Raw genomic sequence first — 15,926 nt, 5'->3', positions numbered from 1 at the left:
AGTCCATGATCCTATGATGTGTTCATTTCCTGTTGCTACCACAACAAAGGTACCACAAACCTAGTAGCTTAAAGTAAATGAGTCTTATTCCCTCATAGTTCTGGAGGCCAGAAGTCAAAAGTCAAGGTGCTGGCAGGGCCATGGTCCCTCTGGAGGTTCTAGCGGGGAATTCTTTGCCTCTTCCAGCTCTGGGAATTGGTGTCATTCCTTGACTTGTGACCTTGTGGCCACATCACTCTAGTCTCTGCCTTGCTGCTCACATCGCCTCCTAACCTGGCTTTCTCTTAAAAGGACATTGGGGGAAGGGTATAGCTCAAGTGGTAGAGTACATGCTTAGCATACACAAGGTCCTGGGTTCAATCCCCAGTACTTCCTCCAAAAGTAAAATAAAAATAAGTAAACCTAATTACCTCCCCCTCTAAAAATATATACATATATTTAAAAAAACCTAATTACCCACTCAAAAAAGGACATTGATTTAGGGCCTCCCCAGATAATCCAGGATGATATTATTTGATGACCCTTAACCTAATTATATCTGCAAAGAACTTTTTTCCAAAAATCCCAGAAGGGAGTCCAGGGGTTTGATGTAGACATAGCTTTGCAGCAGAGGGGTAGGGGGCACAATTCAACTTGATGTACATGGGACACAGACACACGCTGGAAAGAATCATAGGAACCTTCTTGGAGGAGGTGAGAAGAGAGCTGGCTGTGAAGTCCAGAGGATCCAAGGTAGCTTTCTGAGTGCCCAGCCTAGGCCAGAAGAAAATGGAATCAAAGCAGAGAAAGGCTGTGAGAAACACACACAACTCACCACCACCTGCCAGCTGCTTCTTTTCCTTTCAGTCATCAACAGCTCTCACTAGCCGCAGAGGGTCTCGGCACACACCCAGATAGCACAGAGAATGAACTTTCCAGTCCAACGCAGGGGCCCTGACCAGGACTGACTCTTTATGATGGGTTGGGTGGGGGCCGCAGGAACCCAAACATAGCAGGCTTGTTTTAAAAGTCTAGCCAACTGTGACTGGAGGAAACAGAACTGAAAGACAAGGCGGCCACCCTGTTCTTGGAATGGGGCCAAGGCTGGCAGGCAGTGGGGAGGGATCCATCTCTCCCAACACGTTCCCTGGTAGCCAACCAAGCAATCTACTTTTCTCTCCAGGGTGGTGAGAGAAGATCTCCCTGCCCCAAACCTTGCCTGCTGTCTGCATCCCATTTTCAATCTGAGGTCTTTATTGAGAGCCTACATTGTAGCACACTGTCTCTTTTCCCAGACAGTGAGATCTAAAGACAACAGTTCCAGACTGACTCCAGCAACTCCATGAGTGAAATGTGTGACTTTGGTCAAGTTACTCAGACTCTCAGTTTTCTCAAGAGATCTGCCAGGGACCTTCAAGTTCAATCTCCTTCATTCTACAGGAGAAGATGAGACCCTGAGAGGGGACTTACCTTGCGCAAGGCTCCAGAGTCTGCCAGTGCCCAAGCCTGTACCTGATCTCCAAGCACAAGACTCCCAGTCCATGCTCTTTCCTGCCAATCAAAATGTTTCCATTCAAATGAGCACCCCCATTTATCCAGGCTCAGGAATAGGCGCCAGGTCCCATCACAGATGGGTGATGGAGGGAGGCATAGAGGGGAGGAGCCTGAAAAAGTCTAGCTGATTGACAAGCTCCACTTCAAACGTTGGACAACATCACCAAATCTGGTCAAACACCAGGGAAATACACCGACAGTACAGAAACAAAGCAACTCCCTTGAGCTTTAGAGTCAAATTGCCTGACTCCAAAACCATGCCTATCTACCAAGTCACCGCAGACTGGGCAAGTTCATAATATTATTTGATGACCCTTAACCTAATTATATCTGGAAAGAACTTTTTTCCAAAAATCCCAGAAAAGAGTCCAGGGATTTAATGTGGACATATCTTTGCAGCAGAGGGATAGGGGGACACAATTCAACTTGATATACATGAAAATCTCTTGGAGCCTCAGTTTCCTCATCTGTAGAATGGAAATAATAATACTTGGTAACTCATAAGGATTAGGTGAGTTAATTCATGTAGACCCCTTAGGAAGGTAACTGGCACTTAGTAAGTGCTTAATGCATGGAAGGAAATGCAGGAAAGCATTCAAGACATACATGATGAGCTCAGTATGGCTGATGGCCATTCTCACTCTCATTAATTCACCTCTTACCTCTGTGAGGTTGACAAAGGGACCTTTTCTCCTCCATTCCTGAATTACCACGTTGTGAAGCCGAGCTTTCTGGGTTTTTTGCATAAGGAGACTCCACAGCCTCCACAGGAAGAAGTAAGCCCCACAACCAGCAGTACCCCTTGAAAGGTCTGCTCTCAGACACTCCCAACATATACCTCAGGACCCTCCTGCGTCCCCAAGATGAAGCCTGCGCCTTGCACAGTTCCTCTTGAATAGGCATGGATTTGCAGCTCACAACAGATTTCTGCCTCCAGCTGCCCATCTGAGCTCACAAAGAGCCCTCTGGAGAAGGCAGGATGGAGAGTTCCAGCCATTTGACAGAGGAAGGTACTCATGCCTTGCTGAAATGGCCTGTCCCACGTCATTTCGTTGGAGAGCTTGAGTTTGAATCGTGGCTAGGAGGCCTTAGGCAAGTGACTTAACCTCTCTGAGTATCAGATTTCCCACCACTAGGCTGGGATAATGATGCTTATCTTGTGGCATCATCGAAAGGCCGAGAGAGGCTCTGTGTGGTGCCCCAGGCACACAGGAGGCCCACAGTCAAAGGAAGCCCATTGCATTGGGAGGCTGAGAATCTAGGCTTTCAGTCTAGAGCCCCCCACAGGAATGCAGTGCCACCCATTCATGCCCAGATCTCCTTGCATCTTGGCCTGGGATCTCCCGGTGTTCCCACAACCAAATTTCCTGTGTCTCTAGATGCTCAGGAAGTGCTTCAAAGGCTCCTAATTGGGTTCTTCCCTCCACCTGCAATTTCAGAGGGAACTAGGGGCAGGAGGCTGTTCAGTTGCCCCAGCACAGAGCAGATCCTATAGGCCAGGAGCCCTGCGAGGGCAGGACACCCCCAATCTAGCTCACCTACCCCTAGGCATCAGCACATGGTGGGCTCTCTCCATCAATAGGAATGACACACAACTAGCATTCATAGGTGCCCCCCAAGTGCCAGGCACCAAATGACATGATTGATAGATATTATCCCATTTAGTCGAAATTACACGTTAGCTATTTGTATTCCCATTTCTTAGATGAAGAAACAGGCTCATAGAGAAGAGTAGTGAGCTGAGATCTGAACCAGCTGCCTGGCACCGTTTCAGCTTCTTCCTGGCTCTTGGCCCCCGGCCACCCTGGGGAGGTGCCTTCAGCTGGCGAGAGGAGGCATGGGTGGCAAGACGATTTCTCCTTTTGAGGAGCTGTCAGGGGTGCAGCAGAAGAGTGGGCCATGTCTTTTGGGTAAACAAGCAGTATTTTTAGAAGGTCCTCTTTGGACCCGCCCTTCCTCCTGCACCACCATCTTCCACATCCAACTTGAGAAAAAGTTCCTGATCTTTTTTCCCCCAAAAGTCCTTCGGGGGATTTGTTTCCATCCCCACTTCATACCACACTGCAGATTTTGAAAGCTCATATGCACCAAAATGGTTTTTGAAATAAAAGTTCATTTCTCTCTCTCCCCTGAGGGAAATCAAGCATCACCAGAATGTTCTAGCTCAGACCTTGATATTCAGTTTCTACAGCTCTGTGTCTGCTGGGGAGACTCTTTTGCATTTGGGGCTGGGCTGGACGCTCTCTGTTTATTATCTTGTTTCAATCGTCACAGCAGCTCTGGGGGATGAGTATCATACCCATCGTACAGATGCTGACAATGAAGTTAGCCTCAGTTTATCAGCGGCTTTCTTCCCAGAAAGGGAGGGGGTATAGCCTTCCCAGAGAGGGAGGAAGGGGCTCCTTTGTGCCTTCAGCACAGCTCTGCACTGTGACAAAAGAGCATGAGAAGGCATAGTTCCCTGCCTGCTGATCGTGATCTTCTCCTCCTGAGGAAGGAATGGAAAAATCTCTGAACTGTGTGTCCAGAAACATGAGTTTGAGTTCCGGCTCCACCTTTGATCTAGAGGACATTTTTTTTACTCCTCCGAGCCTTAGTTCCACCAACTGGGTGTGGGAGCCCACTCAGATGAGGCATTTGGGGATTCTAGATTCCTCACTGGCCGTCAGCCTTCTCCCCTTCCTTTCCCCCAAGGCCTCCTAACCACTCTGCTCCCCAACTTCATGACAAGCTGCTTCCGGAGGCAACACGGTGGTGGGAAGCTGGGAGCCCAGGACCACTTATCTGCCATCGCCAGCCCCCAGTCAGCATCTTTGTGGAGCTTATAGTTCAAACAAGTTCCTCCTTTCTTCTTATACCCATAGTCCCCCAGAGAAACCCTACAAGATGTCTGGCACTTTTTTTCTCTCTAAGCCTGTAAAACTATGATTTACTGAGCATCTCCTACAAGAAAGTCACTGGGCTCAGTTCTCCAGGGGCAAAGAGGGTTAAAACACAGCCCCTGCCAAGAGGCTTGCAGTGTAAGCCCAGATGATATTTTGGAAATGAGACCAAATGTGATGATAGTGGTATAGTGGTTAACAGTGTGAGCTCTGGGTTCAAATTCCAGTTCCACACTCACTGTGTGACCTCAAGTAACTTATTCAGCTTCTCTGAGTTGCGGCATCTATTGCCTTTAGTTGGCATAGTGTCTGCCTCATTAGGTTGCTCTGACTTGCCTCAAGTGACATATCCAGGAAGAGCTACTGAGATGTAAGCTCCAAGTTGAAAGCAGCAAAGTGTCACCTGACACCATACAGCCAGCAAAAATTAGAAAGCTGGGCCAAGCCAAGGGGTTAGTGGGAGTGGACGCGTGCGGCCACCTGCAGAACAGCCCAGCACCACTCAGGATACCCAAGGATGCAGAGATCCAACAATCCAGCAACTCATTTCTCGGGGATATGCATCCTAAAGAAATGCCCCCACAGCTTCACAAGGACACCTGTCTGAGGATGCTCACCGCTGTGCTAGGCTCAGCAGGATGAAGCCTCTGCACTTCGGCCCCGTTTGCCAGCCCCGCGTGGGCGACCCCGGAAAAGGAGACAACGAGGACTTCTGGAATCTGCTGGTCTCACTCAAGACTTTCACTTCCTGGAAGGGCTTGAGGAGGTCACAAGAGACAGAGGCGAAACTAAAGTATGTGGCAATGCTGACGGGGTATGGGGCTGAAAGGCAGTTGGAAGGTCTAGTCACTTCTCCAGGCAGGGAAACTAGAATGGGTATGTGTGTGTGTGCGTGTGTGCACGTGCACGGGCATGCGTATGAACGTATGATAGGGGTCTGCAGGCCAGTGGAGAGGGAGGTCTGAAAATACCATTATCGGTTGGCTTTGGTGCCTGACTCTGACCACAGGCTTCTTCTCTGTGCCAAAGGAGGCTTGGCTTGTATGGATTGAAAATGAAGGGTGAGTCAGGCCCTTAGGCTTAGGTGTTTTGTTTCCTAAGACAATCTGAGTGTGTCTGTGTGTGTCTTAATTACCATGGCAACGTCTCCATGTAGAGTATACAACTGATTGTTGCCGATGTCCCTACTATGCCCTATTGCATTCTGCCTGGTCCCATTTCCCACAAATATGGCCCCTTAGGCATCTGGGTTTGCAAACCTCTGCTTAGAGGCCTTCTAAGATCGCTTTTACCTCTGAACTGCTGGAAAGATGATGGTTTGGGATGGATGGGTGACTGGGGCAGGGAGAGGCGGGACTGAATTCTGTCCTGCCCCACAGTGGGACTGGGGTGCACAGGAGGGTGTCTTCCGATAGAAGGGCTTGGAGGGGACTGGCTCTGAGTGCCCAAACTGGCCCATTCCACAAAGGAAGGAGCAGGCATCAGGGAAGTTGTGGTATCCAGTATGCTGACTGGGTCTCCGCAGCCCTGGTGACAGCTCAGAGTGAAAAGAGGTTAGGAAATAAACTGTCTGGGAATTGCAGCACAATTCCTGAAGTGGGTGCTAAACACACAGCAGCCTGGACCTCGCCCCAGAGGTTCTGACTCAGTCAGTCTGGGGCGGGGCAAGAATCTGCATTTTCCAGGGAGCATTGCCCTTGGTCACCCCTATCCCAACACACACGCACTTGCCTTGTGGTGATTCTGGGAGCTAACATAGGCTTTTTTTCCAGGACAACCTGAGTCTCCCAATTGCCAAGAAAACATGGCCTCCCAGTTTGCATGGCTTTCTTTCCCCCAAGGGAGCCTTCAGACCATTCTACTTCTCCCCCAGCTGGAAACCCTGGAATCAGATCGGACACCTCCCCCATTCCTATATTTTTTCCTTCCAGAAGTCCCTCAGCAGCCATCCCTTGACCTAGGAGCCCCGAGCCCCCTAGCCTAGGCTGTTACAAGAGCTACCAGATCTGTCCACTATTTCGGAGTCTCCCAAACTTCAGGCATTCACCTGCCTCCTTCACAAATTTTTGTGTGTGTGTGGTATCTGCAGCCACCTGTTCTATAATTCACCCAAGTATTCTCCTTAAATTAACTTTTTAAAGAAACAAATATATCTATTTTAAAAGAAAATTGTCTGGAATTGAAAGCAGGGATGCAAGTAGATACTTGCACACAAACTTTCATACCAAGGCTATTCGCAAAAGACAAAAGATGGAAACAACCCAAAGGTCTATCAACAAACGAATGGATAAACAAAATGTGGTCACTCCATACAATGGAATATTATTCAGCCGTAAAAAGGAATGACATTCTGACACATGCTACAACGTGGTTGAACCTTGAAGATGTTAAGCTAAGCAAAAGAAGCCAGACACAAAAGAACAAATTCCACTTACATGAGGCACTTAGAGAAATCAAATTCATAGAAATGGAAAGTAGAATGGTGGTTGCCAGGGGCTGGGGGGAGGGGAGGATGGGGAGTTATTGCTTAATGGGGGCAGAGTTTTAGTTTGGGATGATGAAAATTCTGGAGACAGATGGTGGTAATGGTTGCACAACATTGTGAATGTACTTAATGCCACTGACTTGTACACTCAAAAATAATTATGCTGGTATATTTTATTTTATTTTATCTTATTTATTTTTTTTAAAAGAAAACTTTTTATCACTACCTCGCATGGGGGAAAAAACACAGTATCAGGTGTCACTGAAAATAAAACAATGTTATCAAAATAATGTCAGCTGTGCTCCCACTTGGTTGAAAAGAAACATTAGTATTTGCTAATGATGCCTACACACAAAAACAGAGACGGAATAAAAGAGAATCAGAGTGGGTGAAGGTAGCGCTCCAGTGGTAAGAGTGTGCAACCAGCATTAAATAAATAAATAAGCCCACCCCCCAGTAAACAAACAAACAAACAAACAAACAAACAAATAAATAAACAAAAGACCCTTCTTTAAAAAATGAAAAAAAAATTTTTTAAAAATTAAAAGAGGGTCAGAAAAGCACCAATGTCCTCCCTATCAGTATCAATCAAGGCCTCTTTGAGAACTGTCTTTGGACCACAGGTCCTGTTTGTGTCAGAGTCTTTGGAAACCTCCCCGTGCCCATGACTTCTGCTCATCTGTGCAATCCCTCTAGAACCTATAACAGTTACTCCTGATTTTGGTGGTTTTTCCAAAGTGCTTCTTCTGTGCAGGTCAGGAAATCATCAAAAAAATGATCACATTTTATCCGTCTTAGACATGTGCCTCAGAGGAGGGGAAGTCACTTGCCCAGGGTGACTGATGCCAAGTCTCAAAGCCAAGTCCGTAAGCTTCACCGTCTCCCTCAGGCCACGTCCCTGATTGCCCAAGACTGACACCAGGCCTTAGTGCAGTGTCCCTGTGTTCACTGCTGGTTCTGCTCTTCACAGGGTGCCAGTGCCAGGTCTGTGCCATCAGACAGGCTTTGCGTGTCAAGTCTCCCTCTGACTGTCCATGTAATGGAAAAGAACAAATCTGACTCTACGTTAGATCTGTTCCTTTAGCTTTAATCACTGTGTCCTGTTTTCTAGGCTTAGTCTTGCTAGCTCTGCACTCAGGTAAAGATAACAAGGCTGCAGAACAGGGAATAACATTTGTTTTGTTGGAGGTTTTGCAGAAGCACCATGACCTGTCCATGTCCATGTGGACAGCCCCAGGAACAAAGAATTCCTACACCAAGAAGTTTGCAACAACCAACCACACCCTCTCCCTGTTTTTTGTTTTTGTGTAAAAGGAGCTTGTATTCTGACTGGAGCAGGATGGTTCTCCAAGTCATTAGACTGCCATCCTCTCGGTCTGCTGGCTTTCTGAATAAAGTCACTATTCCTTGCCCAACTCCTTGTCTCCCGATTTATTGGCCTGTCATGCAGCGAGCAGAACGAGTTTGGACTCTATAACAACCAGGCCCTGTCTTGCGTTTGTGGAGGCTCACAAGCCCCGCCCAGGCACTGAATGAAGACCAGAGTTCAAGTTCTGACTCTGCTAATAGCTTGGCTATGTGGCCTGTGACTAAACCTCCCAGGGAAATCCCCAGAGGTTTTGTAACATGGAGAAAGTACAGGGGTTGGACCACATAAGTGCCTCTCAAAGCATGTGTGATCTCTGGACCTTGACATAGGAATCACAGCCTCCCACCTCCACCCCTACCAGAGCTGGTTAACCTGCCTTTGGGAGCTCCACCCAGGCCCAGCCAATGGGGCCTGGGGATGGAGCCCAGGAACCTGCACACTAAACAGCCTCCTGCGTGATCCTTATGGATGGGAAGACTGGGACCCCCTGGCTCATTATCTCTGAGGGCCCTCCCACCCCATGTCTTGAGATCTTGGAGACTAAGTCCTTGCCTAAGGCTGTCTGCGGTTTGGAAAGTAATGATTTGCTGGGGTCTCCTCGTCTCCCCCTCCAGCTCCACCAAAGAAGCACTCATTTCCGTAACCTTCCGATTAGCTGGGGGTTGTATTTCTTTTGGTGGACGGGAAGCGACACGTAGATGGAAGACTCCCTGACAAATTAGGAACTCCTGGCTGCACTTGGAGGGGGGGAGCTTATGGCCCCTCCCCTGTGTCACCTTGGGTGGAGAGAGGCTGTGAGATTCAAAGGAGAACTGCAGGATTTAAGGGTCCGGGACAGAGCTAGACACAGTGGCTCCAGCTGCGATGTTCTGGGTCCCCAGAGAGCCCCACCTCAACCCCTTTCCAGGGACTCTTAGTTTCTCTCCTTAAAGGGTGTGACTCAAGACCCCAACATGCAGTAGAGAAGTCAACGGTCAAAGACATCCAGGAAAACCCCTGTTCCCCAAGATAGTAAAAAAGAAGTGAGGATTTCTCCAATCTGCTGGCTAAAGGTCTCCTTATAACCACCCCTGCGCAGGGGACCCCATCAGGAGGGCTAGATACCCACACTCCAGAATCAGAGTGGGAACATGATTCAAGCAGGGAAACTGAGGCTCAGAGAAGGGCAACCCTGGTCCAAGGTCCCCAGGTAGAGGGAAAGCCTGTGCCCCCTGCGTGCACCCCTGCACCCCTCTACAGATTCTGGGACGCATAGAGTGTCTGTCTACTGAGCCCGCTGCCTCTCTACTCTGCACCCTCCTTCTGTGTCCCAGTCTCTCTGCAGATGTTGCCCCTCCCACCAGCTCTTCCCATCGCCTGCCCTGGGTCACAGTGCTGTGGGCTCAGCAGACCAGCTCCCGGTTCCCTGCTCCCTGCGTGGAGTCGTTCCAGGGATTCTGGAAATGAGGGGTTTCTAGAGCATACACTCATCACGTTACTACCCCCCTCCTCCCAGCCTTGCTGGGTGACCTCTGGTAAGTAGCTACCTCTATTCCCAGTCCGACTTCAGGGGCTGCAGAGGGGGCCTTGGTTACCTACCGTTGTTCCCCTGACTTGCGACTTGTGCTGCCGGTGGCGTCTCCCTCCCTCCAGCTCTGGCAGCTGCCTGGCCACCACACCTCCACCCCCCTGTGGCCAGCTTTATTCTCTTTCACTTTCTTTCTGCTCCATGGGGCTTGGGCCAACCCAAGCGGGGGAGTAAGCAGGCACCCAGGCTTCCTCCTGCTGTGCCCACCACGTGGCTTCTCAGAAGCGCCTAGCCTACCCGTTACACTCCTGGGCACTCCCAAAGCGTCCAGTCAGCTCTTGGAAATAGCCAGTGCCTGGTTTGGGGGAAGGCAGCCTGCCTGTGGACATGTGATATGCAAGCCCTGTTGCAGAGAGCTCAGTCCCACCCCTGGCTGATCCTGGATTTCTCGGCAGCTCAGCTTCACCTTGAAGGTGGCAGACGACACCTGCAGAGCACAAGGACTCAAAGGCTTGCTTGCTGAGCCATTCACTGATCCTGGGAAGCCAGATGCCCTTGGCAGGAAAAGAAAATTCCTCAGGGACCTTCACTGGCTGGAAATTCAGCCCTGGCAACTCTGAGTTCCCATCACCACACACCCACTGGTGGCATTCCTCCTGCTCTCCCTCGTCCAGAGGTCCTGGATCCCTGCCCCACCCACTGTGAGACCCTGGGGAGGTCATTTCCCTTTCCAGGCTTGCATCTCCTCATCTAGAATTGAAGGGGTGTGTCAAGGTGACTTCTGACCTCTCTCATCCCCTGGAAAACTCCTTCAACAAGCTCTGGCTGACTTGTCCTCAATCTGTGATTTAGAGGGAGCTGCACACTTCAGCAGCATCTGAGAAAAGGAGTCCCTCCCCCCTCAACCACACAACAACAGCAACATCAATAACGCTGGGGTCCTGTGTTGAGCTTCAGATCCGACAGTGCACCAGGTGCTGGGCTAGAGCCTCTGATTCTTGGCCTTGGCCTTGTAATAAGAGTTTTCCCCTAATCCCATTTTACAGCCCAGGAAAACAGCCTTGGAGTAGGCTGGGGACACGTTCAGGGTCGCTTCACACACAGCCAACAGTGCAGCGGGGATTCAAACCTGCCGTACTGCCTTCAGAGCTGGTACCAGATGTCTGGGCTATGCTGTCTCTCACCGTCTGTCCCCTGTCCCCAGTTATTCCCCAAAACACCGTTTGGAAACTTGAGGGAAGGGCAGCATTTGTCCAGGTGATTGGCTATTGCCCATCCGCTGGGGCTTAACATCTACACCAAGGGGCTGAGCCTGGCTTCGGTTTCCCTGCTTCCTGGGGATGGGGTGGGTCTAGCATCCTTTGAGGGCACCTCAGTGTTTACCTGGCAGAAACAGGACCTTGTGGTTGGCCGAGCCAGGCCATCAGTGCTGAGAACTAAAGACACGCCCCCTGGAAGTCAGCCCTCTAGTGCTCTCCAGGCTGATAAAGCCCTCTCACATTCCAGGCGTCTGGGTGGACCTGAAAGTCCCTCCGTAGAAGGAAATGGCAAACCACCTCACTTCTTCCAAAAGCCCCAGCAGGACACAGACCCCTCTCTCCACCCTCACCTCCCAATTCAGAGCAATGTCCCTGTTTATTTGGGATGGTGGGACCAGCTAAGACTTCATCCTAAGTGAAGAAGCATTCTCAGCCCCAAAATCCTCCACCCGCCTTTTTACCTTGGGGCTCTGGCAGGTAGGACCCGGCAGGGCGTGGAGCCAGGCAACGCATGATGTGGGAAACGCAGTGAAGTAGCAGCTCCTGGACTCCGGCAGCCCTTCCTGGTGCCCTCAGCCTGCCCAGCGATGCCTTCGGATGTCCAACTCTAGAGCAGGTAGACTCATCTCTGGCTGGTCTCCCCACACCCGACTGGAGCCCGCCAAGACTAAGCAAACATGCAAAGGAAGCAAGTAAGGGACTAGTAGAAAACTCTCCCGCTATGAGGTGATCTGAGTTGTCAGATTTTTCACATTTAGACATGTTCTAATTTGCCCACGCTCCCTTAAACCCTCCCTGTGCCTGCTGTTAATTTCAGTTCCTTGTTGTGGATCTAACGGGGTGACCACAGAAGGTTGTGAATCGTCTGTTGAGGGGTCTTCAACATGCTGACTTTCTGAAATGGTAAGAGACCACAGTGGAGCCATGCTGGTGCCAGCTGCCAATATCTACCATCCTCTGAGGGATGGGTCGGGGGTCAGAGCCCCACAGACACCTCAAGACAAGCTGAAAGCCCCTGCTGGATTTCAGCAGACTTCCTAGATCCCGCTGTCACCCACCACCCCAGCCCCACACCAAACTGACCTGAATTGCACTGAAGAACACGAGTGGTCCACTCATCGTTTTTATTCTAAGACGTTGGACTGAAACATGAATTATACACCAAAAATTGTTACCCCAAAGATAGCATACTCATAGCCAGATGGTTTGGGGTAACATGTAGTTGTGGCAGAGAGACAGTTCATCTCATGCAGGGAGAAAGTGCCCTTTCAAGTCTCTGCCCATAGTCCTGGAAGCCTTGAGGAGAAAGTCTTAGTTTGGGGGCTAAAGTATCTTTAACACCTCTTCTCATGCACGGTCCCCTCACTTCACAGAGAGCAGCCCTCAGCCTCAAGCCCTCCGTGGACAGAAGTATCTGGCTAGAATGGAATAACCTTACTCTGCTTTTCTGTTTAACAGTTACCTTTTTGTATGGCGTTCTTTTTCATTTATGGTGGACATAAACTTTCCTTGGCAAATGAAGTTGAATGAAAAATGTGAGTGGTTTGGAAAAAAAATTCTGTCGAGCTAGTAATAGTGTAGATGGGGTGAAAAACCATGAGGGTGGTACTGAACATTTGGGAAACAGTGACTTAAGCGCCTCCAGCATTTTTACTGCGAGAACACTGATTGGGAGTCAAGGGCCATGGTCTGGCCCCTGCGGTGACTAGCAGAGGGGTGGCCTTGGACTCATCACTTCCCTTGAGCGTGCTTCAGTTTCCCCATATGTGAAATGAGGATAATGGTGCTGTATTTGTACGGTGATTATTTTTGAAGCCGTTGCTGCTTTCAGAAGTCCCAGAGGGGTAAGTAGGCAGACAAATGAGAATGCTAAGAGTCAGTTTGAAACAAAGGCTTGCTCTGTTAGGCTAACAAAACAGAATATTAGAAATCCCAAGTGGTCTCATCTTCCTATGACCTGATGCCCAGGGAGAGGCACACCTGGCCATTCAGTGTTTTGGGGCCAACTGTGGGATCCCTTCCTGTCCTCAGAGGGGGCCAGCTCTGACGGCCGTGGCCAAGGCAGCTCTGAATCAGCTTTGTGGCAGGGCAGAGCTTGGAATGAGAGTCACTCAGGCCTGGGATGCACCCGTTTGGATGCCAGCATCTCTCACCTGGACTACAGCAGCCGTCTGCTACCTGGTCTCTCCTTGTCCTCCTTCCCCTCCCCTCATCCCAGACCCACGCTCCACAAGACCTGACTCTGGTCATTCCTGTGTCAACATGGGTTTCTGAGCAGGGTAGTGACATGTGCCAGCCTGTGTATTTCACTGACAACAGAGGCTATAAATCGGCACAAGGAGGCTGTGAGTATAGTGACCGGGGAGGAGCCACTGTGGGGCCCCTGCCAGGAGTTGATAGGGGTCTGGATTTCAGCAGAGGCAGTGGAGATAGACAGACAAGGAGAGGGGTGGGCTGGCGTTGAGGTAGAGTGACAAAGCTCGTGGACTGAGTGGACCGGGCAAGGAGGTGGTAGAGAGGCTAAGCCAATCCCGGGGTTTCTCCCTGTTAAAGCATCCTGCGTTCCTGATGATGTCCCTCTTCAGAACTCCCCCAGAGGTGTGGGGAGGGTATAGCTCAAGTGGTAGAGCACATGCTTAGCATGCGCAAGGTCCTGGGTTCAACTCCCAGTACCTCCTCTAAAAGAACATAAATACAGAAATAAACCTAATTACCCCCCTCAAAACCTCCCCCAGAGGTGGTGACCATTCTCCAGAGCCCAGGGCTGCCTTAGATGAAGCCAATCCCCTCCTGAATGAGGGGCTGCCTCAGCGTTGTTGAGGCCAGCCCTGCCCTGGACATCTGAATTTGTCTCAAGACAGGATCCAGCGCAATAGGATTAGCATTCCAGAAAGCTTGCCATCCCTTGCTGCAAGTCCCCAGACAGACCTTGCTCGGTGCCCCCTGTGCCGAGGCAGGGTTCCCCCTGCCAGCCTTCCCTGGGACTGCACTCCTGCCTCCTCTCATCTGGCTGTATTTTAGCCATCCTTCACGGCCCCAGCTCCCACCTTCACCACCCTTCCAGCTAACAAAAATCCTCTGCTTTACCCATTTTTAGCAAACCTGCTGCCGCGGATTTGGCAATACCTTGTGAACTTCTTATTTCATGGGGACAGCCCCTGCTGCCTCTGACTAGGTCACAAAGTCCTGACTGTCTGGGACCCAGTGTTTTATTTTCTTATTGAAAAGATACATGACTTAAAGACAGGTTGAACAAATGGATGGAATTGGGATTTGAATGAGCAAGGCAGACTCAGTTCCAAATGCATAGAGTCCTTCCTTACTAGGTTGTAAGTGATATTTCTTATGATTGTTTGCGATTCCCATGGTTCCTAGCAGATGCTAAATAAATGATGAAGGAGGAGGGAAGGAAGGAGGTGAGAAAGGAAGGAAAAGAGATCGGTGGACAGGTGGATAAATACACAGAATGATACTGGTATGTAGGCAAGTTGGGCATGTGGGAAGAGACATGAGACTGTAGCAACCCATGAGTAAATATACAGGTGGATTAGTTGGTAGGAAGGCAGGCAAATTAGGTGGTACATAAATATACAGGCAATGAGATAAAGAGAGAGACTGATAAATTGATAAGTAGATAGAAGTAGATAGTAGTTGTAAGTTGAGGAATTGATAAGTCAGTGTTCGTAGGTGGTTAGGTAGCCCAGGTAAGCGTGAGGGCAGGCAGGTGGGTGGATGGGCAGGTAGCTGGAGAGACCAGCGGATGTTAAGGAAGGACACAGGTGAGCTGCTCCAGGTAACAACAACAAAGAACAGAAACGGTCCCTGGGGTAACAACAACAAAGAACAGAAACGGTCCCTGGCTGGGTCAGGCCCCAGGCTTGGAGCCAAGCCGAGTACAGACTGGTCAGCCCGGGAAAACCCGTGGGGACCTGCCAACTTCCAGTGCATGTGCTTCTCCTTCTGCGGCTCCTGTGGGTGAAGGTGAAGTGGGGCTGGGTGGCTGGCAGCCGCTCAAGGTGGAAAAACACTGACGCATCTCCTTCTGGGAGTCAAAGGAGGCTCCCCGATCAGCTCAGAGCAGGGCTGGGTTTGGGGAAAGGATGGAGGAGGGAGGGGGGCACAGCCCCTCTCATCTCCCTGTCTGGGCTCTGGTGACTCTCATTCCAAGAACCAAATGGGGAAGGAAGCTGGATGAAGAGCTTGGCGGCCTGGGGTGTGTCCCTCCCTTTCCAAGAAATCTAGCAATATCCTAGAAGGAGACTTTGTTCTGTGGTTCCTAGAACAGTCTTCATGGGCAAAAAACAACCCCACATCATAAAAACACAGAGTTACACAACAACAAAAGAAAGCCAAAGAAAACAACAATAGGTAAGACCGCGGCAGGGGCATCCTACAGCCTCTGAGGAAGTGTCCCCCAAAGACGCAAACCCGAGGCCGGCTGGGCCTGACCCCAGTCATCCTTCTGTTCACATTCAGCCTCTGGTTGCGCCAAACAGCGCCCTCGAGGCTGATGAATCAGAATGGGGAGCTTTCCTTTTGCCAGGAATGCATGTTCCTTATTTTGGATGATGGTACTGAATTCTCAGAATAGCCACTCTGGGTACCAGTATCACCTCCATTTTATAGACGGGGAATCTGAGGCCCACAGGGGTCCCAGGAAGTGCTCACAGTCATACCCTTTGGAATCAGGGGGTCACAACTTGGCACTGAGGCCACAGCCCATGTGCTTAACCCATGTGCCAACCCGAGGGTGGGGGTCACATTGGCTCATTTCTCAGATGCACACAGCACCCAAGAACTCAGCCCTGGGGTAGGTGTCTACATGATGTGGGGCCCCAATGAGACTGCAGACTCAAACCCCTGGTTTATTCCCCACTCCCCATCCAATTCT

At 50.2% G+C, this 15,926-nt stretch overlaps 1 protein-coding gene across 8 annotated transcripts in view; it reads right to left on the bottom strand.

Moving 5' to 3' along the window:
• Positions 1-15,926, bottom strand: part of CIITA (class II major histocompatibility complex transactivator) — a 44,266-nt gene that overhangs the window by 24,383 nt on the left and 3,957 nt on the right. Inside the window, exon 1 of one of the 8 annotated variants that reach the window (XM_074346784.1) lies at positions 11,497-12,297. The exons of 2 other annotated variants lie outside the window; for them this stretch is intronic. In XM_074346784.1, coding sequence (XP_074202885.1) covers positions 11,497-11,797 — 301 coding nt within the window. In that variant the 5' untranslated portion in view covers positions 11,798-12,297. Of the gene's footprint in view, positions 1-814; positions 917-9,847; positions 10,683-11,496; positions 12,298-15,926 lie in introns of those variants that run through there. 5 more of the 8 variants (XM_074346780.1, XM_045520071.2, XM_045520047.2 and 2 more) reach the window with 5 other exon arrangements.

The sequence above is a fragment of the Camelus bactrianus genome, chromosome 18 (assembly GCF_048773025.1).
Source record: "Camelus bactrianus isolate YW-2024 breed Bactrian camel chromosome 18, ASM4877302v1, whole genome shotgun sequence".
Classification (NCBI taxonomy): Eukaryota; Metazoa; Chordata; class Mammalia; order Artiodactyla; family Camelidae; genus Camelus; species Camelus bactrianus.
The sequence above is the reverse complement of the archived record's forward strand: the minus strand, read 5'-3'. Positions and strand labels throughout refer to the sequence as shown.